Below are 25,314 nucleotides of genomic sequence, written 5' to 3' on the forward strand. Positions count from 1 at the left end.
TGTGTCCAAACTATTGACTGGTAATGTAGGTCTCCTCTGCTTTCAGTTTATGTCTGTTTCTCTGTTAGTTTAATGCTTCTCTAGCCTATGCGTGGTGGGTAGAAACCACTAATGTCCAGTTTTCATGGATACAGTATCTTCAACCTAGCTTCCGTTTCCCTTGAAAACCGGATGTGGGCACTCCGCTCAGGTGTTTCTATTACATCTGCTACTTAGGTTAATGTTTCTCTGACCGTGTTCTTCAAGCCAACTGCTGCAATAGGAACAGTAAGTTTGACCTCTGCTGGACATCTTGGTCTGTTACATCTTCTGAAGTGTTTTACTTTAGCCTATTGTAACTGCTCAGTGCTCTATCACCTATAATAAAACTCTGTGTATTCAGTGTTTATTTAAGTATTGTAGGCTATTGTAGTATTTTGTGTGAGATCTTTTTCCAATAGAATTAATATAGACGTGAATTATACATTCTAAAGTCAAGGCAAGGGAGAGTAAGCTACACTGGAGTGACATGTTGTTCCATGGCTCTCTAAAACTAAAATTAATAATTGAATCTTTGCCTTGGAAGCCAGTCATATCTTATTGGCCATTTAGATTGCTGTTTGTTATTTTGTAAGTCTACATCTATGTCAGAGTTCATTGACATTCTCTAGTCCAGCCTATAAACCTACATTTTGGATCCAGTTTTATTCACCTTCTGAAATGCTGCATCTGAATCCTGCCTGTACCCTGATGCTTTGCAACCCCCTGACAAGACTGTAGGGTTCACTATTTTACAATTAGATACCATCATTCTCCAATAGGATTTCAGATCTCTCTAAAATATCCTTAATGGAACGCTGAATTACTTGTTGTAAATTGATTTTCAACACAAGGTGGCAGCACATTCCACTAAGTGTCAAGGTTCATACTGTAACACAGAGAGGTAATGTAGGAAAAGCCAGCAACCAGCAAATACAAATCCATAGTTTTCTGACAGTGGATTAAATTGCATTAATAATATTACATATATTGAAGTGATGTTACAGAGCCAGTGCTAATCTTCATTCTGTATTCTGCTCTAACATAGATCTCTATGCATCATTCTGAGCCGTCCCCGGTGTCCCTCCATGTTTAGCCTTTATGTGGTTAGATTCATTTGCATAGAATTTGTGTTTACGCCGCTTCTTTATAGGATGTTGGAACTCTTGTCAAATTGATCCAATCAAGCAAATTTGTCTTCTGTACTTCATTTTACGGTGCACTTTGCATGTAGTACAGATAGGTCAAACCAGGATGTCTCTGCTAATAGGGGACAGGGGGAGACAGGTGGGAGTCACTGGGCCAATTCTACATCAGAATTTAGGACCAGGGATTTTTTCGGACCAGGAGAAACTTGGGGCCCTAGTCATAACCTGTGGTCAGAAAAAAAGCTTGAATCACAATGCATTTTAAACTATGCATGTTTCATTACTCCCTGTCAAATTAAAGGTTAAATACCTTTTTAAAAATACCTTGAATCTGCTCCCCGTGATTGATTTTTTGGCCAGAGTACTCTCTCAGTGTCATTCTCAAGTTCAAATATTTATTTCTAAGAAAAATAACAATAAAAGAGGATTTCTTTGTAGCCTATTTAATACAATGAAAGCATGGAATGACCCTTATAATAATGTTATTCTACCATGACCAACTGGAGAGATAAAAGTAGATCTATTTAATAATAAATATGAACATCAATCATGTTTCAGTCAATTTTGTTGTCTGTCTGATGATGCAAATGTCAAAACTAATGTTCACCAGGAAAGCAATGGTCACTGATGATGCTCAACACGGATTAAAGTGGTGGATAGAGAAAGAAATCTCCTGTCCATCACACTGTTCATGCTGTGTGCTAATGAACGGATGGCATTCCATTAGTTCCAATTTCCTCTCGCGGGACTCACATTTCTAAATATCGCGAATTCTCCTGCTGTTTATACGTGTGGCAGTAGTTTCAGGCAAGTCCAAGAAAGGTGGAGACTTCCCTGCACAATAATCATTACAAACATTGGTTTGGTAAACTGCTATTCAGCCAAAGGCGAATGGCTTAACTTGCATATCGGTAGTGAATTTGCAAAAAGCACCTTGGCTTAGTAAATACACATAGCTAGCTAGCATTCAAGCTGCTAGCTAACGCAAGAAAACGGATAGCAGATTCCAAACATCTGATAGCGACATTGAAGGACATTATGGGTGAGTATTTTCATTTATGTGGTTCTTGTTTATCGTGATGGCTATCCGATGTTCCCCGCTTCAAATTGCCCGTAGTCAGAAATAGGGATCCATCATCACCAACCGTGCCCGGATTTGGACTGTGCTCCTTGTGGGATGGATCAATGTACTATCTACGTTTAGCTAGTTAAATTAGCTATTTAACATCAAGCGATAATGTCAGCTAGTTAGCTTCCATGCTAACATAAGCTCTATTTTGCCGGCAAGTTTGCTCAATTATCTAGCTTTGCTAGCTAGCTAACAAGGCAATTCCATGGCCAGGTTTTTGCGTCAGAAGTAATGGTTACTGTATGCCTGTTTTTAGATAGTTAACCAGTTAGTAGTAGCACCAGTTAGTACAAATGTAAATGTTTTTATCGGTCCAGTGGAAAAGCAAATAGCACACCACCTCTCCACCCCATCGTTGCTACTTATTTGCTAGTTATGGGGTGAAACCGAAATAAGATTAAGAAGCAACATTTTCCTCCCTCTGCTTGTTATTTTTATACAGCATTTCAAGCCAGGTTTGCCCTAGATTATATTATTTGCAAAAGTTATGGTGTCAAACCCGCTTGACACAACTCATTGACAGTCCCAGTTTCACACCCAAAGTCTAAGCAACACAGAAAACCTTCTGATAAGTGTGCGCTTGGGGGAAGGCACCAAACACATCTTCCCCATAATCTTGACATATTGCAAAGTGTGAGTCTCAAACTTGCATGTCATGAAGCCATTTTTAAAAGAGCTGTATTTGGATGTAACATTCCGTGTGAAGTTGTTCACACTGTTATGTTGTAAAAGGTTAACACGTATTTTTAAACATACTGTACACTAGTGCTGAACAAAGTACCCAAATGTCATACTTGAGTAAAAGTATATATACCTTTCATAGAAAATGACTCAAGTGAAAGTCACCCATTAAAATACTACTCGATTAAAAGTCTAAAAGTATTTTGTTCTAAATATACTTAACTATCAAAAGTAAATATAATTGCTAAAATATACTTAAGTATCAAAAGAGAAAGTATAAATCATTTTAAATTCCTTCTATTAAGCAAAGCAGGCGGCACCATCTTCTTGTTTTTATGTTTGTATAGCCAGGGGCACACTCATTTACAAAAGATGCATTTGTGTTTAGTGAGTCTGCCAGATCAGAGGCAATAGGGATGATCATGTGTGAATTGGACCATTTTCCTGTCCTGCTAAGCTTTCAAAATGTAACACGTACTTTTGGGTGTCAGTTAAAATGTATGTAGTAAAAAGTACATTATTTTCTTTAGGAATGTAGTGAAATAAAAGTAGTCAAAATTATAAATAGTAAAGTACAGACACCATAAAAAAAACTACTTAAGCAGTATTTCAAAGTATTTTTACTTAAGTACTTTACACCACTGCTGTACACACGGCATGCTGGTTGGTGTCTACGGTTTATCATTGGGTTGTGTTTTCTTACCAAGGTTCAGTGTAACTAACTTGCTTTGTAGCAGTTGATATGTTTCAAAATGTCAGACAGTTGTGAGCCCCTTACATTTATTGCCTGTGGCATGCTCTCCCTATTTCCATCTCATAGTTTGTATCAGGCTGCCCACTTTAGCCATATCTCTCTCCCACTTACTCACTCACTCACTCACTCACTCACTCACTCACTCACTCACTCACTCACTCACTCACTCACTCACCCCCCAACAAAAGTGTTTCTGATCAGTGGAAATGTATGCAGATATGAGTTTCCTCTATGCTCATATGTCGGCTAGCAGTCAGTCAGTGTTTGTGTACTAGACTCTAGAGGGGTCTGGGTACAGCTGTGTAGAATGCAGGCAGCTTCCTGGCCGTCTGCTGTTTCAATGTGTAGCTTACATAACCCAGTGACATTACCTGAGAGGAGGAAACAGTCAAGGCCACGCTTGCGTGTAAGCTGCACATTGAAACAGTGGCCGGCCAGGAAGTACTTGGGTGAGGGAAACAATATTCTGGAGGTCTTTGATATCCAGCTTTATCTGGCCCAGCCTTGAGAAAATGTCCTCCTTGAGTAACTTTACTCATACACCAGGGCAAGCCCTGTGACAGTATACACTGTCTTTCTCAAAGTATTTCTATTTGTTATGGATCCCCATTAGCTGCGTCAGTTACTTGATGTTGTCATGGCTCTATGTAGTACTGTGTGCCTCCCATAGTCTGTTCTGGACTTGGGGACTGTGAAGAGCTCTTGTGGCATGTCTTGTGGGGTACGCATGGGTGTCCGAGCTGTGTGCCAGTAGTTTAGACAGACTGCTCGGTGCATTCAACATGTCAATACCTCTCCTAAATAAAAGTAGTGATGAAGTCAATCTCTCCTCCACCTTTAGCCAGGAGAGATTGACATGCATATTATTAATATTAGCTCTCTGTGTACATCCAAGGGCCAGCCGTGCTGCCCTGTTCTGAGCCAATTGTCATTTTCCTAAATCCTTTTTTGTGGCACCTGACCACATGACTAAACAGTAGTCAAGGTGCAACAAAACTAGGGCCTGTAGGACCTGCCCTGTTGATAGTGCTGTTAAGAAGGCAAAGCATCACTTTATTATAGACAGACTTCTCCCCATCTTAGCTAGTACTGCATCAATATGTTTTGACCATGACAGTTTACAATCTAGAGTTACTCCAAGCAGTTTAGTCATCTCAACTTGCTCAATTTCCATATGATTTATTACAAGTTTTATTTGAGGTTTAGGGTTTAGTGAGTGTTTTGTTCCAAATACAATGCTTTTAGTTTTAGAAATATTTAGGGCTAACTTATTCCTTGCCACCCACTCTGAAACTTAACTGCAGATCTTTGTTGAGTGTTGCAGTCATTTCAGTCGCTGTTGTAGCTGACGTGTACAGTGTTGAGTCATCCGCCGACGTAGACATTCTGGCTTTACACAAAGTCAGTGGCATGTCATTAGTAAAAATTGATAAAAGCAAGGGGGCCTAAACAGCTATCCTGGGGAATTTCTGATTCTATTTGAGAGGCTTCCATTAAAGAACACCCTCTGTGTTCTGTTAGACAAGTAACTATTTATCCACATTATAGCAGGGGGTGTAGTAAAGCCATAACACACATGTTTTTCCAGCAGCAGACTATGATCGATAATGTCAAAAGCTGCACTGAAGTCTAACAAGACAGCCCCCACATTCATTTTATCATCAATTTCTCTCAGCCAATCATCAGCCATTTGTGTAAGTGCTGTGCTTGTTGAGTGTCCTTCCCTATAAGGATGCTGAAATTCTGTTATCAATTTGTTTACTGTGAAATAGCATTGTATCTGGTCAAACAATTCTTTCCAGAAGGGTTTGTAACAGGCTGATTGGTCGGCTATTTGAGCCAGTAAAGGGGGCTTTACTATTCTTGGGTAGCGGAATGACTTTAGCTTCCCTCCAGGCCTGAGGGCACACGCTCTCTAGTAGGCTTACATTGAAGATGTGGCAATATCATCTGGTATTATCCTGAGTAATTTTCCTTCCAGATTGTCAGATTCTGGTGGCTTGTCATTGTTGATAGACAACAATAATTTTTTCCCCTCTTCCACACGGACTTTACGGAATTCAAAAGTACAATTCTGGGTTAAACAGGTTTGGTGCCAAAGTTTAGGAATGGCTAGATAGGACAGAGATCATTGTCTGGCTCAATATATTTAGACATAAACAACAATCCTATACACAAAAGCTTTATGATATGCTAGTGTACATGCTTAATGAACTACTTATAACAGGCAGCTGACATTGACCTTACGACCCCCATGCTGTTGACTAGTTTTATCCCTAATCAAATCAAAGTTTATCAGTCACATACACAGTTTTGCAGATGTTATACCGATTGCAGCAAAATGCACATGTAACTGTCACTTGTCTTTGATTGAGCGCCAGTCTCAGCTGAGACAGCAATAGCTTTTATCCACATTTTCCATTACAATGATTTGATCCCCGTTGGTAAATGGTAGGCTACTACTTTGTGCTTCAAATACGCCCCTCTGTTGAAATTGAAAGCAGAGTCTAACGCAGTCTTCTAGATCTATGCCCTATTCTGCTGTGTGGACCTTTGGCAGACACATCATAAGAGAGGCTTCTAAATCAGGATTACTGGACAGCAGCTCAACATTGGGTTTGGCCCGGGGACAAAAACTCTTGTTATTAGCAATCAATTTAATTGTAAATTGCGTCTCATGGCACAAGCCTAGTCTACAGCCTCCAATGACCCAGCATGCCTGGCTGGCTGTGTCCTGGATGATATTTTTCCCAATATCCCCATTGTCTGATAAACATCTCTTTCTCAAGTAGCACTTTTACAAGCATTTTCACTGGCTAGTTCCCAAGGCATGTGCAGACAGACAAAAAGAGAGAACTGGAGGATATTGAGCAATGGTGGGGGGGAACCAAAAAAGGGAAGGAGAGTTCATCTCCAAGTGCCCTCCATGCCTTGCCTAGCCTCACTTATGAAACTCTGCTGTGGAACGAATTTCTCTGGCTGGAAATACACAACATGACCAAAAGTATGTGGACATTTGCTCATTCCAAAATCATGGGCATTAATATGGTGTTGGTCCCCCCTTTGCTGCTATGACAGCCTCCACTCCTCTGGGAGTTTCTGTGGGGACTTGCTTCCATTCAGCCAAAATACTATTAGTGAGGTCGGGCACTGATGTTAGGCGATTAGGCCTAGCTCGCAGTCGGTCGTTCAAATTCATCCCAAAAGTGTTCGATGGTTGAGGTCAGGGCTCTGTGCAGGCCAGTCAAGTTTTTCCACACTGATCTTGACAAACAATTTCTGTATGGACCTCATTTGTGCATGGTTGCATTGACATGCTGAAACAGGAAAGGGCCTTCCCCAAACTTTTGCCGAAAAGTTGGAAGCATTCTAGCTATCTAGAATGTCATTGTATGCTGTAGCATCAAGATTTCCCATCACTGGAACTTAGGGCCTTAGTTGTTCCATGAAAAACAGCCCCACACCATTATTCTTCCTCCACCAAATTTACAGTTGGCACTATGCATTGGGGCAGGTAGCGTTCTCCTGGCATCCGCCAAACCCAGATTTGTCCGTCGTACTGCCAGATTGGAATCATGATTCATCACTCCAGAGAACGCGTTTCCACTGCTCCAGAGTCCAATGGCAGCGAGCTTTACACCACTCCAGCCAACGCTTGGCATTGGGCATTGTGATCTTAGGCTTGTGTGCGTGCGGCTGCTCCGCCATTGAAACTAGTAATGCACCGATATGACATTTTTGGCCGATACCGATATCCAATATTTTACTTGCCAAATAAAACAATAACCAATATTTCAAATTTAGGGGCCTTTTTAAGCATTCTAGTACAGTTAAATAATTAACATACACACATGGATGCAGCGGTCTAAGGCACTGCAAGAGGCGTCACTACAGTCCCTGGTTTGAATCCTGGCTGTATAACATCCAGCCGTGTTTGGGAGTTCCTTGGGCGGCGCACTATTGGCCCATCGTCGCCCGGGTTTGGCCGGCGTAGGCCGTCATTGTAAATAAGAATTTGTTCTTGACTGACATGCCTAGTTAAATAAAGGTTACACACACCACACTGACCAAAATGTTATTTGGTTGGCATTTACATATGTCCCCATTACCCGTAATACATAGTCAAAACCTATTTATTTTACTTGCTGTGCTGTTTTGTTGTTAATTTGTTCAGTCGTTTCTTTCTCAACCAGGATTTCTATGGAACATAGTTTGGGTCGTTACGTGTCAAATAACACTTTGACCAATCAGGACCTGAATATGACTGCACGTCACATAATAATTTAACGCGTTCATTCATTTTTTACGTAGTTGTTACTCATTGATTACACTATCACTCGTATTTCATATGTCACAACGATTCATCGATACGTATGCTATGATGCTGGTAAAGTTGTCTCGCGCACCTACAGTGCTGGTCATTAAAAAAAAGCTAGCTAGCTGATGGATGCAAACAATGTTCTTCCCAAAAACATAGCGAAACGACATCTGTTTCAGTAGCTATAGTTAGCTAACTCGCTATATAGAACTAGGTGTCATCTAAAATAACCGTAATTTATAAGACAGTTCTTGTTTGATTAATGGTGGTCGGACCCATCTGTGAAAATAGCCACAAAGTGAACGTTGCGGTTAGCCTTCAAAATAAAAGTAGGTTATTGACAGTGATGCAAATGAATACAAGTAGTAGAGTTATGCCATAATTGAATAAATCATGCTAAACGAGGTTGGAATGTTGTTATAAAATCAACAAAAGACCATTTTGTTAATTTGACAAAAATCTGAAATCACACTGGGTGTGTTATACTTTAGAATTGCGTTGGGGGCATACTTATTTCACTGTACAGCCTTACTTGTAGATCAATGACATGGGGTATCAGTCTACTCAGAGAACATTAGCGTCGTAGCTCTTATTGCGGGACTCTGAAACAACTGTGGATTGAGCCACATTTATTGTCAACCTCTGTGTATTGAACGCTATTCCCTAGGAAAAACAATACTGTGTGGATGTTTTTGAGTCTGATAACTCTGAGGACGACAATGGGAAAAAATTGCTTGGGTATTGAGTAGACTGATACCCCATTTCATTGATCCCCAATCCTTAGGTAAAGCTGTACAGTGCAATATGAATGTCAATACACACAATAGGATAACTGGGGAGGTGATTTCACACAGTCACAGTCCTGAGATAAGAGCTGCTAATATTTGTGGAAACTCTTAACAGTTGTGCTATGTGGGTGTCACAGTGTAGGCTGATACCCCGTTTCATTGCTTCACATTCCAACCTTGTTTAACCTTATCTAGTCTGAATATGGCATGATTCAGTTGAAGTCGGAAATTTACATACACTTATGTTGGAGTCATTAAAATTTGTTTTTCAACCACTCCACAAATTTCTTGTTAACAAACTATAGTTTTAGTACGTCGGTTAGGACATCTATTTTATGCATGAAACAAGTAATTTTTCCAATAATTGTTTACAGACAGATTATTTCACTTATAATTCACTGTATCACAATTCCAGTGTGTCAGAAGTTTACATTAAGTTGACTGTGCCTTTAACCTCTTACCTCTACCTGGGACGCTTGCGTCCCAACTAGAGCTCTGGAAATGCAAATGCGCTACGCTAAATGCTAATAGTATTAGTTAAAACTCAAAAGTTCATTAAAATACACATGCAGGGTATCAAATTAAAGCTACACTCGTTGTGAATCCAGGCAACAAGTCAGATTTTTAAAATGCTTTTCGGCGACAGCATGAGAAGCTATTATCTGATAGCATGCACCAATACACTACAACAGAAAAGCACAGCAGGGGACGTAAACAAAATAATTAGCATTTCGGCGTTACACAAACCGCACAATAAAATAGAAAACAGTCATTACCTTTCACCATCTTCTTTGTTGGCACTGCTAGATGTCCCATAAACACTATTGGGTCTTTATTTTGATTAAATCGGGCCATATAAAGCCAAGATATCGTTATATGTAGACTGTGTGATAAACGAAAAAAACAGCGATTTCACAACGTAACGTCATTTTTTAAAATTCAAAAAGTAGACGATAAACTTTCACAAAACACTTCGAAATACGTTTGTAATGCTACTTTAGGTATTAGTAAACGTTAATAAGCGATAAAAATCATCCGTAGGCGATGTATATATCATTAGCTGTCGTCTTGGAAAAAATTTCAGGAGAGAGCTCTTCCGGAATGATCTGGGCGGAGACCGGAGGTAAGCGGTGCCCCTCTTCGGTTCAACCAAGAATCAAAGATGATTAAATTCACAAGATACTCGACTACATGGGGATGCTGTGGGAGTTGAATGCTCGGTCTTATCTAATTCGGCTCACTGTTAACAATTGCTGGAAGTGGCGCAAGGATATTTATTTCCATTTTCTGTGATCAGGTTTTCCTGCGCTTTCCGATGTAACGCACGTTATGTAATAGCCACAGTCGTGATTTAACCAGTTTTAAAAACGTCCGAGGGTTTCCTATACACACATTCTAACCATATGAACGTACTATATTCCTGGCATGAGTAGCAGGGCGCTGAAATGTTGCGCGATTTTTAACAAAATGTTCAAAAAAGTAGAGGGTCGACTGAAGAGGTTAAACAGCTTGGAAAATTCCAGAAAATGATGTCATGGCTTTAGAAGCTTCTGATAGGCTAATTGACATAATTTGAGGCAATTGGAGCTGTACCTGTGGATGTATTTCAAGACCTACCTTCAAATTTAGTGCCTCTTTGCTTGACATCATGGGAAAATCAAAAGAAATCAGCCAAGACCTCGGAAGAAAATTGTAGACCTCCACAAGTCTGGTTCAATATTGGGAGCAATTTCCAAACGCCTGAAGGTATCACATTCATCTGTACAAACAATAGAACGCAAGTATAAACACCATGGGACCACACAGCCATCATACCACTCAGGAAGGAGATGCGTTCTGTCTCCTAGAGATGAACGTACTTTGGTGTGAAAAGTGCAAATCAATCCCAGAACAACAGCAAAGGACCCTGTGAAGATGCTGGAGGAAACGGGTACAAAAGTATCTATATCCACAGTAAAACTGGTCCTATATTGACATAACCTGAAAGGCCACTCAGCAAGGAAGAAGCCACTGCTCCAAAGCTTCCATAAAAATGCCAGACTACGGTTTGAAACTGCACATGGGGAAAAAGATTGTACTTTTTGGATAAATGTCCTCTGGTCTGATGAAACAAAAATAGAACTGTTTGGCCATAATGACCATCATTATGTTTGGAGGAAAAAGGGGAAGCTTACAAGCCGAAGAACACCATCCCATCCGTCAACCATGGGGGTGGCAGCATCATGTTGTCGGGTTGCTTTGCTGCAGGAGGGACTGGTGCACTTCACAAAATAGATGGCGTCATGAGGAAGGACAATTATGTGGATATATTAAAGCAACATCTCAAGATATCAGTCAGGAAGCTAAAGCTTGGTCACAAATGGGTCTTCCCAATAGACAATGACCCCAAGCATACATCCAAAGTTGTGGCAAAATGGCTTAGAGACAACAAAGTCAGGGTATTAGAGTGGCCATCACAAAGCCCTGACCTCAATCCTATAGAAAATGTGTGGGTAGAACTGAAAAAGCGTGTGCAAGCATGGAGGCCTACAAACCTGACTCAGTTAAACCAGCTCTGTCAGGAGAAATGGGCCAAAATTCACGCAATTTATTGTGGGAAGCTTGTGGAAGGCTACCAAAAACATTTGACCCAAGTTAAATAATTTAAAGGCAATGTTACCAAATTCTAATTGAGCGGTCGCATCCGCGCTTCGGTCTGCTTCGGTCTGCAGGTTGTATAACTTTTCATTACATTTCATTACATTTCATTATAGTACAACGGTTTGATTTGTCTAATCTTAGCAATTTCTTCTTAGCTAGCTACATAGCCGTCTTTGTATCAAAGATAATTGCGTAATTATCGTATTTCGTCGTCCTCCTATCTGCCCAGCAGCTAGCAAACGTTCACCGTCTACCGTAGCACTGTAGTAACTATCACACTCAACTGAACGACTTGATTAGTGTAGTGTTAGCTAGCTACATAGTTGTCTTTGCTGTCTTCGTATCCAAGATAATTGTGTAGTTTAGAGTGTGTAGTCTTAGAGTGATTATCTTAATTTACCGAGGTTAGCTAGCCAGCTATTTGTCGTCCTTAACGTAGGAGTCACTCCTAGCTAGCCAACAGCTAGCCAACGTCTACTGAATAGAACTTTCACATTCCGGTCGCATTCCGCTTCGCTCCACAGGTAGTATCACATTTTCATTTCATTTCATTACAGTCCCAACGGTGTGATTTGTTTGATCGTAGCTAGCTACATAGCTAGCTACATAGCCGTCTTTGTTTCAAAGATAATTGTGTAGTCTAGAGCGATTTTCTAGGTTAGCTAGCCAGCTATTGTCGTTCTTTTAACGCAACGTAACGTAATCAACACTGCTAGCTAGCCAGCTAGCCCCCGAATAGCAGCATTGTAGAAACTTTACACTCAACGGAACGACTTGATTAGTGTAGTGTCAACAACGCAGCCACTGCCAGCTAGCCTACAAAAGATTATACTTCCGGCGCCGACTGAGATGGCCGCCTCGCTTCGCGTTCCTAGGAAACTATGCAGTTTTTTGTTTTTTTACGTGTTATTTCTTACATTAGTACCCCAGGTCATCTTAGGTTTCATTACATACAGTCGAGAAGAACTACTGAATATAAGATCAGCGCCAACTCACCATCAGTACGACCAAGAATATGTTTTCCGCGACGCGGATCCGGTGTTCTGCCTTACAAACAGGACAACGGAATGGATCGCATGCAGCGACCCAAGGAAACGACTCCGAAAAAGAGGGAAACGAGGCGGTGTTCTGGTCAGACTCCGAAAAAGGGCACATCGCACACCACTCCCCAGCATTCTTCTTGCCAATGTCCAGTCTCTTGACAACAAGGTTGACGAAATCCGAGCAAGGGTAGCATTCCAGAGGGACATCAGAGACTGCAACGTTCTCTGCTTCACAGAAACATGGCTTACTGGGAAGACGCTATCCGATGCGGTGCAGCCAACGGGTTTCTCCACGCATCGCGCCGACAGAAACAAACATCTTTCTGGTAAGAAGAGTGGCGGGGCGTATGCCTCATGACTAACGAGACATGGTGTGATGAAGGAAACATACAGGAACTCAAATCCTTCTGTTCACCTGATTTAGAATTCCTCACAATCAAATGTAGACCGCATTATCTTCCAAGAGAATTCTCCTCGATTATAATCACAGCCGTATATATCCCCCAAGCAGACACATCGATGGCTCTGAACGAACTTTATTTAACTCTTTGCAAACTGGAAACCATTTATCCGGAGGCTGCATTCATTGTAGCTGGGGATTTTAACAAAGCTAATCTGAAAACAAGACTCCCTAAATTTTACCAGCATATCGATTGCGCAACCAGGGGTGGTAAAACCTTGGATCATTGTTACTCTAACTTCCGCGACGCATATAAGGCCCTGCCCCCCCCTTTCGGAAAAGCTGACCACGACTCCATTTTGCTGATCCCTGCCTACAGGCAGAAACTAAAACAAGAGGCTCCCACGCTGAGGTCTGTCCAACGCTGGTCAGACCAAGCTGACTCCACACTCCAAGACTGCTTCCATCACGTGGACTGGGACATGTTTCGTATTGCGTCAGATGGAAATATTGACGAATACGCTGATTCGGTGTGCGAGTTCATTAGAACGTGCGTCGAAGATGTCGTTCCCATAGCAACGATAAAAACATTCCCAAACCAGAAACCGTGGATTGATGGCAGCATTCGCGTGAAACTGAAAGCGCGAACCACTGCTTTTAATCAGGGCAAGGTGTCTGGTAATATGTCCGAATATAAACAATGCAGCTATTCCCTCCGCAAGGCTATTAAACAAGCTAAGCGTCAGTACAGAGACAAAGTGGAATCTCAATTCAATGGCTCAGACACAAGAGGCATGTGGCAGGGTCTACAGTCAATCACGGACTACAAGAAGAAACCCAGCCCAGTCACGGACCAGGATGTCTTGCTCCCAGGCAGACTAAATCACTTTTTGCCCGCTTTGAGGACAATACAGTGCCACTGACACGGCCTGCAACGAAAACATGCGGTCTCTCCTTCACTGCAGCCGAGGTGAGTAAGACATTTAAACGTGTTAACCCTCGCAAGGCTGCAGGCCCAGACGGCATCCCCAGCCGCGCCCTCAGAGCATGCGCAGACCAGCTGGCCGGTGTGTTTACGGACATATTCAATCAATCCCTATACCAGTCTGCTGTTCCCACATGCTTCAAGAGGGCCACCATTGTTCCTGTTCCCAAGAAAGCTAAGGTAACTGAGCTAAACGACTACCGCCCCGTAGCACTCACTTCCGTCATCATGAAGTGCTTTGAGAGACTAGTCAAGGACCATATCACCTCCACCCTCCCTGTTCACCCACGACTGCGTGGCCATGCACGCCTCCAACTCAATCATCAAGTTTGCGGACGACACAACAGTGGTAGGCTTGATTACCAACAACGACGAGACGGCCTACAGGGAGGAGGTGAGGGCCCTCGGAGTGTGGTGTCAGGAAAATAACCTCACACTCAACGTCAACAAAACTAAGGAGATGATTGTGGACTTCAGGAAACAGCAGAGGGAACACCCCCCTATCCACATCGATGGATCAGTAGTGGAGAGGGTAGCAAGTTTTAAGTTCCTCGGCATACACATCACAGACAAACTGAATTGGTCCACTCACACTGACAGCGTCGTGAAGAAGGCGCAGCAGCGCCTCTTCAACCTCAGGAGGCTGAAGAAATTCGGCTTGTCACCAAAAGCACTCACAAACTTCTACAGATGCACAATCGAGAGCATCCTGGCGGGCTGTATCACCGCCTGGTACGGCAACTGCTCCGCCCTCAACCGTAAGGCTCTCCAGAGGGTAGTGAGGTCTGCACAACGCATCACCGGGGCAAACTACCTGCCCTCCAGGACACCTACACCACCCGATGTTACAGGAAGGCCATAAAGATCATCAAGGACATCAACCACCCGAACCACTGCCTGTTCACCCCGCTATCATCCAGAAGGCGAGGTCAGTACAGGTGCATCAAAGCTGGGACCGAGAGACTGAAAAACAGCTTCTATCTCAAGGCCATCAGACTGTTAAACAGCCACCACTAACATTGAGTGGCTGCTGCCAACACACTGTCATTGACACTGACCCAACTCCAGCCACTTTAATAATGGGAATTGATGGGAAATGATGTAAATATATCACTAGCCACTTTAAACAATGCTACCTTATATAATGTTACTTACCCTACATTATTCATCTCATATGCATATGTATATACTGTACTCTAGATCATCGACTGCATTCTTATGTCACTAGCCACTTTAACTATGCCACTTTGTTTACTTTGTCTACATACTCATCTCATATGTATATACTGTACTTGATACCATCTACTGTATGCTGCTCTGTACCATCACTCATTCATATATCCTTATGTACATATTCCTTATCCCCTTACACTGTGTATAAGACAGTAGTTTTGGAATTGTTAGTTAGATTACTTGTTGGTTATCACTGCATTGTCGGAACTAGAAGCACAAGCATTTCGCTACACTCGCATTAACATCTGCTAACCATGTGTATGTGACAAATAAAATTTGATTTGATTTGAAAGTCAACAACGCAGCCACTGCCAGCTAGCCTACCTCAGCAGTACTGTATCATTTTAATCATTTTAGTCAATTAGATTCTTGCTACGTAAGCTTAACTTTCTGAACATTCGAGACGTGTAGTCCACTTGTCATTCCAATCTCCTTTGCATTAGCGTAGCCTCTTCTCTAGCCTGTCAACTATGTGTCTGTCTATCCCTGTTCTCTCCTCTCTGCACAGACCATACAAACGCTCCACACCGCGTGGCCGCGGCCACCCTAATCTGGTGGTCCCAGCGCGCACGACCCACGTGGAGTTCCAGGTCTCCGGTAGCCTCTGGAACTGCCGATCTGCGGCCAACAAGGCAGAGTTCATCTCAGCCTATGCCTCCCTCCAGTCCCTCGACTTCTTGGCACTGACGGAAACATGGATCACCACAGACAACACCGCTATTCCTACTGCTCTCTCTTCGTCCGCCCACGTGTTCTCGCACACCCCGAGAGTTTCTGGTCAGCGGGGTGGTGGCACCGGGATCCTCATCTCTCCCAAGTGGTCATTCTCTCTTTCTCCCCTTACCCATCTGTCTATCGCCTCCTTTGAATTCCATGCTGTCACAGTTACCAGCCCTTTCAAGCTTAACATCCTTATCATTTATCGCCCTCCAGGTTCCCTCGGAGAGTTCATCAATGAGCTTGATGCCTTGATAAGCTCCTTTCCTGAGGACGGCTCACCTCTCACAGTTCTGGGTGACTTTAACCTCCCCACGTCTACCTTTGACTCATTCCTCTCTGCCTCCTTCTTTCCACTCCTCTCCTCTTTTGACCTCACCCTCTCACCTTCCCCCTACTCACAAGGCAGGCAATACGCTCGACCTCATCTTTACTAGATGCTGTTCTTCCACTAACCTCATTGCAACTCCCTCCAAGTCTCCGACCACTACCTTGTATCCTTTTCCCTCTCGCTCTCATCCAACACTTCCCACACTGCCCCTACTCGGATGGTATCGCGCCGTCCCAACCTTCGCTCTCTCTCCCCGCTACTCTCTCCTCTTCCATCCTATCATCTCTTCCCTCTGCTCAAACCTTCTCCAACCTATCTCCTGATTCTGCCTCCTCAACCCTCCTCTCCTCCCTTTCTGCATCCTTTGACTCTCTATGTCCCCTATCCTCCAGGCCGGCTCGGTCCTCCCCTCCCGCTCCGTGGCTCGACGACTCATTGCGAGCTCACAGAACAGGGCTCCGGGCAGCCGAGCGGAAATGGAGGAAAACTCGCCTCCCTGCGGACCTGGCATCCTTTCACTCCCTCCTCTCTACATTTTCCTCCTCTGTCTCTGCTGCTAAAGCCACTTTCTACCACTCTAAATTCCAAGCATCTGCCTCTAACCCTAGGAAGCTCTTTGCCACCTTCTCCTCCCTCCTGAATCCTCCTCCCCCCCTCCTCCCTCTCTGCAGATGACTTCGTCAACCATTTTGAAAAGAAGGTCGACGACATCCGATCCTCGTTTGCTAAGTCAAACGACACCGCTGGTTCTGCTCACACTGCCCTACCCTGTGCTCTGGCCTCTTTCTCCCCTCTCTCTCCAGATGACATCTCGCGTCTTGTGACGGCCGGCCGCCCAACAACCTGCCCGCTTGACCCTATCCCCTCCTCTCTTCTCCAGACCATTTCCGGTGACCTTCTCCCTTACCTCGCTCATCAACTCATCCCTGACCGCTGGCTACGTCCCTCCCGTCTTCAAGAGAGCGAGAGTTGCACCCCTTCTGAAAAAACCTACACTCCGATGTCAACAACTACAGACCAGTATCCCTTCTTTCTTTTCTCTCCAAAACTCTTGAACGTGCCGTCCTTGGCCAGCTCTCCCGCTATCTCTCTCAGAATGACCTTCTTGATCCAAATCAGTCAGGTTTCAAGACTAGTCATTCAACTGAGACTGCTCTTCTCTGTATCACGGAGGCACTCCGCACTGCTAAAGCTAACTCTCTCTCCTCTGCTCTCATCCTTCTAGACCTATCGGCTGCCTTCGATACTGTGAACCATCAGATCCTCCTCTCCACCCTCTCCGAGTTGGGCATCTCCGGCGCGGCCCATGCTTGGATTGCGTCCTACCTGACAGGTCGCTCCTACCAGGTGGCGTGGCGAGAATCTGTCTCCTCACCACGCGCTCTCACCACTGGTGTCCCCCAGGGCTCTGTTCTAGGCCCTCTCCTATTCTCGCTATACACCAAGTCACTTGGCTCTGTCATAACCTCACATGGTCTCTCCTATCATTGCTATGCAGACGACACACAATTAATCTTCTCCTTTCCCCCCCTCTGATGACCAGGTGGCGAATCGCATCTCTGCATGTCTGGCAGACATATCAGTGTGGATGACGGATCACCACCTCAAGCTGAACCTTGGCAAGACGGAGCTGCTCTTCCTCCCGGGGAAGGACTGCACGTTCCATGATCTCGCCATCACGGTTGACAACTCCATCGTGTCCTCCTCCCAGAGCGCTAAGAACCTTGGCGTGATCCTGGACAACACCCTGTCGTTTCTCAACTAACATCAAGGCGGTGGCCCGTTCCTGTAGGTTCATGCTCTACAACATCCGCAGAGTACGACCCTGCCTCACACAGGAAGCGGCGCAGGTCCTAATCCAGGCACTTGTCATCTCCCGTCTGGATTACTGCAACTCGCTGTTGGCTGGGCTCCCTGCCTGTGCCATTAAACCCCTACAACTCATCCAGAACGCCGCAGCCCGTCTGGTGTTCAACCTTCCCAAGTTCTCTCACGTCACCCCGCTCCTCCGCTCTCTCCACTGGCTTCCAGTTGAAGCTCGCATCCGCTACAAGTCCATGGTGCTTGCCTACGGAGCTGTGAGGGGAACGGCACCTCAGTACCTCCAGGCTCTGATCAGGCCCTACACCCAAACAAGGGCACTGCGTTCATCCACCTCTGGCCTGCTCGCCTCCTTACCACTGAGGAAGTACAGTTCCCGCTCAGCCCAGTCAAAACTGTTCGCTGCTCTGGCCCCCCAATGGTGGAACAAACTTCCTCACGACGCCAGGACAGCGGAGTCAATCACCACCTTCCGGAGACACCTGAAACCCCACCTCTTTAAGGAATACCTAGGATAGGATAAAGTAATCCTTCTCACCCCCCTTAAAAGACTTAGATGCACTATTGTAAAGTGGCTGTTCCACTGGATGTCATAAGGTGATAGCACCAATTTGTAAGTCGCTAAATTACTTAAATGTAAATGTTAACTTCTGACCCACTGGGAATGTGATGAAAGAAATCAAATCTGAAATGAATAATTCTCTCTACTATTATTCTGACATTTCACATTCTTAAAATAAAGTAGTGATCCTAACTGACCTAAGACAGGGATTTTGTTTTACCAAGATTAAATGTCAGGAATTGTGAAAAACGTGAGTTTAAATGATTTTGGCTAAGGTGCATGTTAACTTCCGACTTCAACTGTATTTAATGTAGGTACATGACGTAATAACGCCATGTAAAATTTTGTCCTGCATGTGCAACACAGCATTCCTAACCTAGCCCACACAATGTCTGCTGTGTGGATCGAGCAGCCAACAACTCGCGCCGTCACTTGAAAAACTAAGAAAATTTCAGCGAGACAACTCAAATCCCTTAACGCCAAGAAAATGGACTTCATTGCGCTTGACAGTCAACCGTTCTCTGTCTTGGGTGATGTTGGTTTTCGCGACTGGTCGAGCGTACCAGTGCTCGACCAGCACATCGGCGTTAAACTAGACATCGGGGCGATAACTGTTGGCATTTTTAGCTAATATCAGCCGATTCCGATACGTTCACAGATATTTTGTGCGTCCCTAATTGAAACCCATTTCATGAAGCTCACAACGAACAGTTCCTGTGCTGACGTCCTCTGAAGTGTTGAGTGTTGCAACAGAGTACAGACAATTTTTACGTGCTTCAGCACTCGGCAGTCCCGTTATGTCAAATCAAATGTATTCATATAGCCCTTCTTACATCAGCTGATATATCAAAGTGCTGTAAAGAAACCCAGGCTAAAACCCCAAACCGCAAGCAATGCAGGTGTAGAAGCACGGTGGCTAGGAAAATCTCCCTAGAAAGGCCAAAACCTAGGAAGAAACCTAGAGAGGAACCAGGCTATGAGGGGTGGCCAGTCCTCTTCTGGCTGTGCCGGGTGGAGATGTTCAAATGTTCATAAATGACTAGTATGGTCAAATAATAATAGTCACAGTAGTTGTCGAGGGTGCAGCAAGTCAGCAGGAGTAAATGTCAGTTGGCTTTTCATAGCCGATCATTAAGAGTATCTCTACCGCTCCTGCTGTCTCTAGAGAGTTGAAAACAGCAGGTTTGGGACAGGTAGCACATCCGGTGAACAGGTCAGGGTTCCATAGCCACAGGCAGAACAGTTGAAACTGGAGCAGCAGCAAGGCCAGGTGGACTGGGGATAGCCAGGAGTCGTCATGCCAGGTAGTCCTGAGGCATGGTCCTAGGGCCCAGGTCCCCCGAGAGAGAAAGAAAGAGAGAATTAGAGAGAGCGTACTCCAGATATAACAGACTGACCCTAGCCCCCCGACACAAACTACTGCAGCATAAATACTGGAGGCTGAGACAGGAGGGGTCAGGAGTAGAGGTCGACCGATTATGATTTTTCAACGCCTATACCGATTAATCGGACAATGTTTTGTTTTTTTGTATTTGTAATAATGACAATTACAACAATACTGAATGAATGCTTATTTTAACTTAATATAATACATTTAGCCTCAAGTAAATAATGAAACATGTTCAATTTGGTTTAAATAATGCAAAAACGAAGTGTTGGAGAAGAAAGTAGAAGTGCAATATGTGCTATGTAAGAAAGGTTTCAGTTCCTTGTTCAGAACATGAGAACATATGAAAGCTGGTGGTTCCTTTTAACATGAGTCTTCAATATTCCCAGGTAAGAAGTTTTAGGTTGTAGTTATAGGAATTATAGGACTATTTCCCTCTATACCATTTGTATTTAATTAACCGTTGACTATTGGATGTTCTTATAGTCACTTTAATATTGCCAGTGTAACACTATAGCTTCCCTCCCTCTCCTTGCGCCTCCCTGGGCTCGAACCAGCAACACAACGACAACGCTATTAGCGCGCGCTAACTAGCCAGCCATTTCACTTTATTTACACCAGCCTCATCTCGGGAGTTGATAGGCTTGAAGTCATAAACAGCGCAATGCTTGACGCACAACGAAGAGCTCCTGGCAAAACGCACGAGAGTGCTGTTTGAATTAATGTTTACTCGCCTGCTTCTGCCTACCACCGCTCAGTCAAATACTTGTATGCTTGTATGCTCAGTCAGATTATATGCAACGCAGGACACGCTAGATAATATCTAGTAATATCATCAACCATGTGTAGTTAACTAGTGATTATGATTGATTGTTTTTTATAAGATAAGTTTAATGCTAGCTAGCAACTTACCTTGGCTTACTGCATTTGCGTAACATGCAGTCTACTTGTGGAGTGCAACGAGAGAGAGGCAGGTCGTTGTTGCGTTGGACTAGTTAACAGTAAAGTTGCAAGATTGAATCCCCCGAACGTTCTGCCCCCGATCGAGGCAGTTATCCCACCGTTTCTAGGCCGTCATTGAAAATAAGAATGTGTTCTTAACTGACTTGCCAAGTTAAATAAAGATTAAATAAAGGTGTAAAAAAAAATAATAGTCTGCAAATCGGCGCCCTTAAATACCGATTTCCGATTGTTATGAAAACCCTAATTAATTGGCCATTCCGTTTAATCAGTCGACCTCTAGTCAGGAGACACTGTGGCCCCATCCGATGATTATGTGAGCTACTTTGGCCTATCACTTCGCGGCTGAGACGTTTTTGCTCCTAGACATTTCCACTTCACAGTAACAGCACTTACAGTTGACCAGGGAAGCTCTAGCAGGGCAGAAATTTGACGAACTGACTTGTTGGAAAGGTGCCAATTTGTAAGTCGCTCTGGATAAGAGCGTCTGCTAAATGACTTAAATGTAATGTAAATGTGGCATCCTATGACGGTGCCACGCTGAAATTCACTGAGCTCTTCAGTAAGACCATTCTACTGCCAATGTTTGTCTATGGAGATTGCATTGTGGTGTGCTCGATTTTATACACCTGTCAGCAACGGGTGTGGCTGAAATAACCAAATCCACAAATGTGATGATGTCCACATACTTTTGCTGCCTCTACCTTGTGGTGACACACTGTGATAGTGTGTTTCTGTTGCCAAAGGGCCTGAGTGAGTTACTGAGCCCAGTCTTTTCCCCCTAATCTTCACCTCATTTAGCATATAGCCTTAACTTCCCTATTATGTTAGTTAGAGTTAGGCCTATACTTGGCAATTATGGTGACTCACAAGAATGTGTACACTTGGGGTTATTAATAGTATGTGGAGTTGTTTGGAATGTGATGCTAAGTTTAAGGTTTTTTCCCCCTTCTACTTCCTGCTTCCAATTGGAGAAACAGACCTGTGTTTATTTGGTGTCCTTGTCAAATCAAATTTGATTTGTCACATACACATGTTTAGCAGATATTAATGCGAGTGTAGTGAAATGCTTGTGCTTCTAGTTCCCTCAGTGCAGTAATATCTAACAAGTAATCAAACAATTCCCCTACAACTACCTAAAACACACAGAGCGCTTCAGGCTTGACTTTCAGAATGTGTGTTGTTGGTTTTATAGGGGGCTCTTGGAATCAACACCCGCTTGTTGCAAATGATTTCAGCCTATGTTTTGTAGACTACATTCACCCCAACTTAAGTCAATCAATGTTTTACATGGCATTTGTTACTATTGTGCTCATAATGTGTGAAAGCAACTGAAGTTTTTAAAAATAAATTTGGTCATTCATGCCTTTCTTACTCAAACTTTTAAATAATATAAGGTACAACCTGGTCTCAGAGCATTTCATATTACTTAATTTAGTGTGATATGTTTCCTATGTTATGTATTAATTTGTGGATGTCAATTACCCATTTCGAATGATATGTTACAAATTACAATTCATATTATATGTTATGAATGATCAAAAATTACAATATGTTTCAACATTTTCGAAATGTATAATATGTTACACATTCTAGCTAGCTGGCTAACGTTAGCTAGGCTTGGGGTTAGGTTTAAGGTTAGGGTTAAGTTTAGGACTTAGGTTAAAGGGTTAGGGGAAGCGTTAGGGGTAGGGTTAGCTAACATGCTAAAAAAGTAGTAAGTATTTGAAAAGTTGCTCAAATACTCCATTTGTCCCCGGTGAGATTCGAACTTGCAACCTTTGGTTTGCTAGATGTTCACGTTATACGCTCACCCACCCACACTGACAAACCACCCTACTTTCCAACTGGTGTGCCCATCGGGCAGTTTGTTCACTACGAGGCCAGCACCTGTGGGTCGCTGAGCCTCCTGTGTGTTTGTGTGTACCACTGAGTGTGTGCGACGTGTGTATGTTGCCTGCCTTTCTCCTCCCTGAGAGGGAGAATAAGGCTGATCACAGAGTGGCAGCCATGGTCCTGTATAATGACACAGTAGTCTAGCTGCAGAGAGATGGCTCTCATTAACTCAACCCAACTTAGAACGTTACAGAAGAGAACGCTTTCGTCAGGCTTTCTTCGTTAGAAGACATTGTAACTAGTAGAGCCCTGACGATACCACTATCGCAATTCTCATTATTATCGTGGCAAGGAAACAAATCACGAAGTAGATTTAACTTCTTTAGGAAAACAGCCATAAGGGCTGGAAACAAACAATTATGTTGTCATCCAGAGTCACATTTATTTTCCAAGCTATAGAATGCAATATTTTCCATAAGTAGGTTTGGTCTTCTTCGTGTCTTAATTTTTTCTATGGAAAAAATATTGCGATACTGGTATCGTCCCAGCCCTATTAACTTCTTTCGGATCAGTGGGACACGTCCCACCTCGACAACATCCGGTGAAATTGCAGAGCGCCAAATTCAAATTAAATTACTATAAATATTTAACTTTCATAAAATCCAAAGTGCAATACATCAAAATAAAGCTTAACTTGTTGTTAATCCAGCCTCCATGTCAGATTTCAAATAGGCTTTACGGCGAAAGCAAACCATGTTATTTATCTGAGGACAGCGCCCCGCATACCAACACATGAAAATCATATTTCAACCAGCCAGGTGTGACACAAAAGTCATAAATAACGATATAATCCATGCCTTACCTTTAAAGATCTTCTTCTGCTGGCACTCCAAAATGTCCCAGAAACATCACAAATGGTCCTTTTGTTTGATAAATTCCTTATTTATAATAAATGTCCATTTATTTGGCGCGTTTGATTCAGAAAATACACCTTTTCCAACTCGCCCAACACGGCTACAAAGTATCTAATGAGTTACCTGTAAACTTGGTCCAAACGTTTCAAACAACATTCCTAATCCAACCTTAGGTATCGTAAAGCGTAAATAATCGATCAAATTTAAGACGGGATAAACTGTGTTCAATACCAGATGAAAACAAAGTGAATCGCGTTCCAGGTCGGGTGCACCAAAAGACTTGAGTCCACCTGGAGTGACACATTGAAAGAACAGGACTACTTCTTCATTTCTCAAAAATAAAAACATCAACCAATTTCTAAAGACTGTTGACATCTAGTGGACTCCATAGGAACTGCAACCAGGTTCCTCATAAATATAGTTTCCCATAGAAAACACAGTGACCACAATTGTTTTTTCCTGGATGGTTTGTCTTCGGGATTTCGCCTGCCAAATAAGTTCTGTTATACTCACAGACATCATTTTAACAGTTTTAGAAACTTTAGAGTGTTTTCTATCTAAATCTACCAATTATATGCATATCCTAGCTTGAGAAACAGGCAGTTTACTTTGGGTACACTTTTCATTCGGATGTGAAAATACTGCACCCTATTCCAATGAAGTTAACTAGACTGCTGCACAGGGGTTGGAACCAAGTTATTTTCCAATTGTTTAATTCTGAGCAGAACAATTATTTTTTTGTTTCGACCAGCAATATAAAGTTCTCATCCAATTTGAACCAAAAACAGTTTATAATATCGTTCCTTTTTAAACCTCTGAATTAGATTTTTTTATTTTATTATTTAGCTTGACGTTTAAATGACTTCACCAATGGGTAGAGCAGCTTGCTATGGAGCGGGAAAGCTATGTACATGCATTGGACAGACAAGTGAAGTGTAAGATGCAAGATGTGACTGAAATTTTGTGGGTGAGATTCTGTTGGTTCACACCCTTGCTGCTGCATGACTGACTTTCCATCAGAGACACAATTACCATACACTGTAGGGTAAAGAAGAGAATAAATAGCCTGACTAACTCTTCAGTGACAGAAATACTTAGAGGGGAAGTTCACCCAAAAACACTTTATAACAATTGCCTGGGTGTTTGTCAGTACTCCCAGACAGTTTTTAGGTCCATTGTTTGAACATTTCGATTTCTGTATATAAAAAATATTTAACAAATGCTGAATTTCCGAAATGATCTTAAATGCATTAACTAACTGTATATTTATTGTTACATAAACAATGATTGAATTGCCAAATACATGTGTTTTTAATGTAGAAAGTATAATAAACAAAGACTTACTTTATGCTAGCTCAAAAGTCTTCCAGTAGATACTCTTCTTTGTGGTTCTAAGATGTATAATTACAGGAGGTGGGACAAAAGGAGCATTTTACTATTAGTTTTCAAGAAAGGGAATCGGAACGAAAGCAAGTAAACAAAGAGATGGTACCTAGCTAGGCTAACTGTTAGTAATCTCTGAAGTAAAGAAAGGCTGGGCGTGTGTAATATTAGCCAAAATATTTACTCTTCAGAGAGCTTCCAATTTGGACCGTCAGGTATGACATGACGTTTCCAGTTGATCCTGGGCATTCTGAAGAAAGTCTCCA

At 42.9% G+C, this 25,314-nt stretch overlaps 1 protein-coding gene across 2 annotated transcripts in view; it reads left to right on the plus strand.

Annotated features, from left to right (window-relative positions):
- The first annotated feature begins 1,941 nt into the window (after nucleotides 1-1,941).
- LOC115139358 (CD2-associated protein-like) overlaps nucleotides 1,942-25,314 on the plus strand; it is a 116,302-nt gene continuing 92,929 nt past the window's right edge. For both annotated transcript variants that reach the window (XM_029676632.2, XM_029676633.2), the window contains exon 1: nucleotides 1,942-2,208. In XM_029676632.2, coding sequence (XP_029532492.2) covers nucleotides 2,205-2,208 — 4 coding nt within the window. In that variant the 5' untranslated portion in view covers nucleotides 1,942-2,204. The remainder of the gene's footprint in view (nucleotides 2,209-25,314) is intronic.

This window comes from Oncorhynchus nerka, linkage group LG13, assembly GCF_034236695.1.
Source record: "Oncorhynchus nerka isolate Pitt River linkage group LG13, Oner_Uvic_2.0, whole genome shotgun sequence".
NCBI lineage: Eukaryota > Metazoa > Chordata > Actinopteri > Salmoniformes > Salmonidae > Oncorhynchus > Oncorhynchus nerka.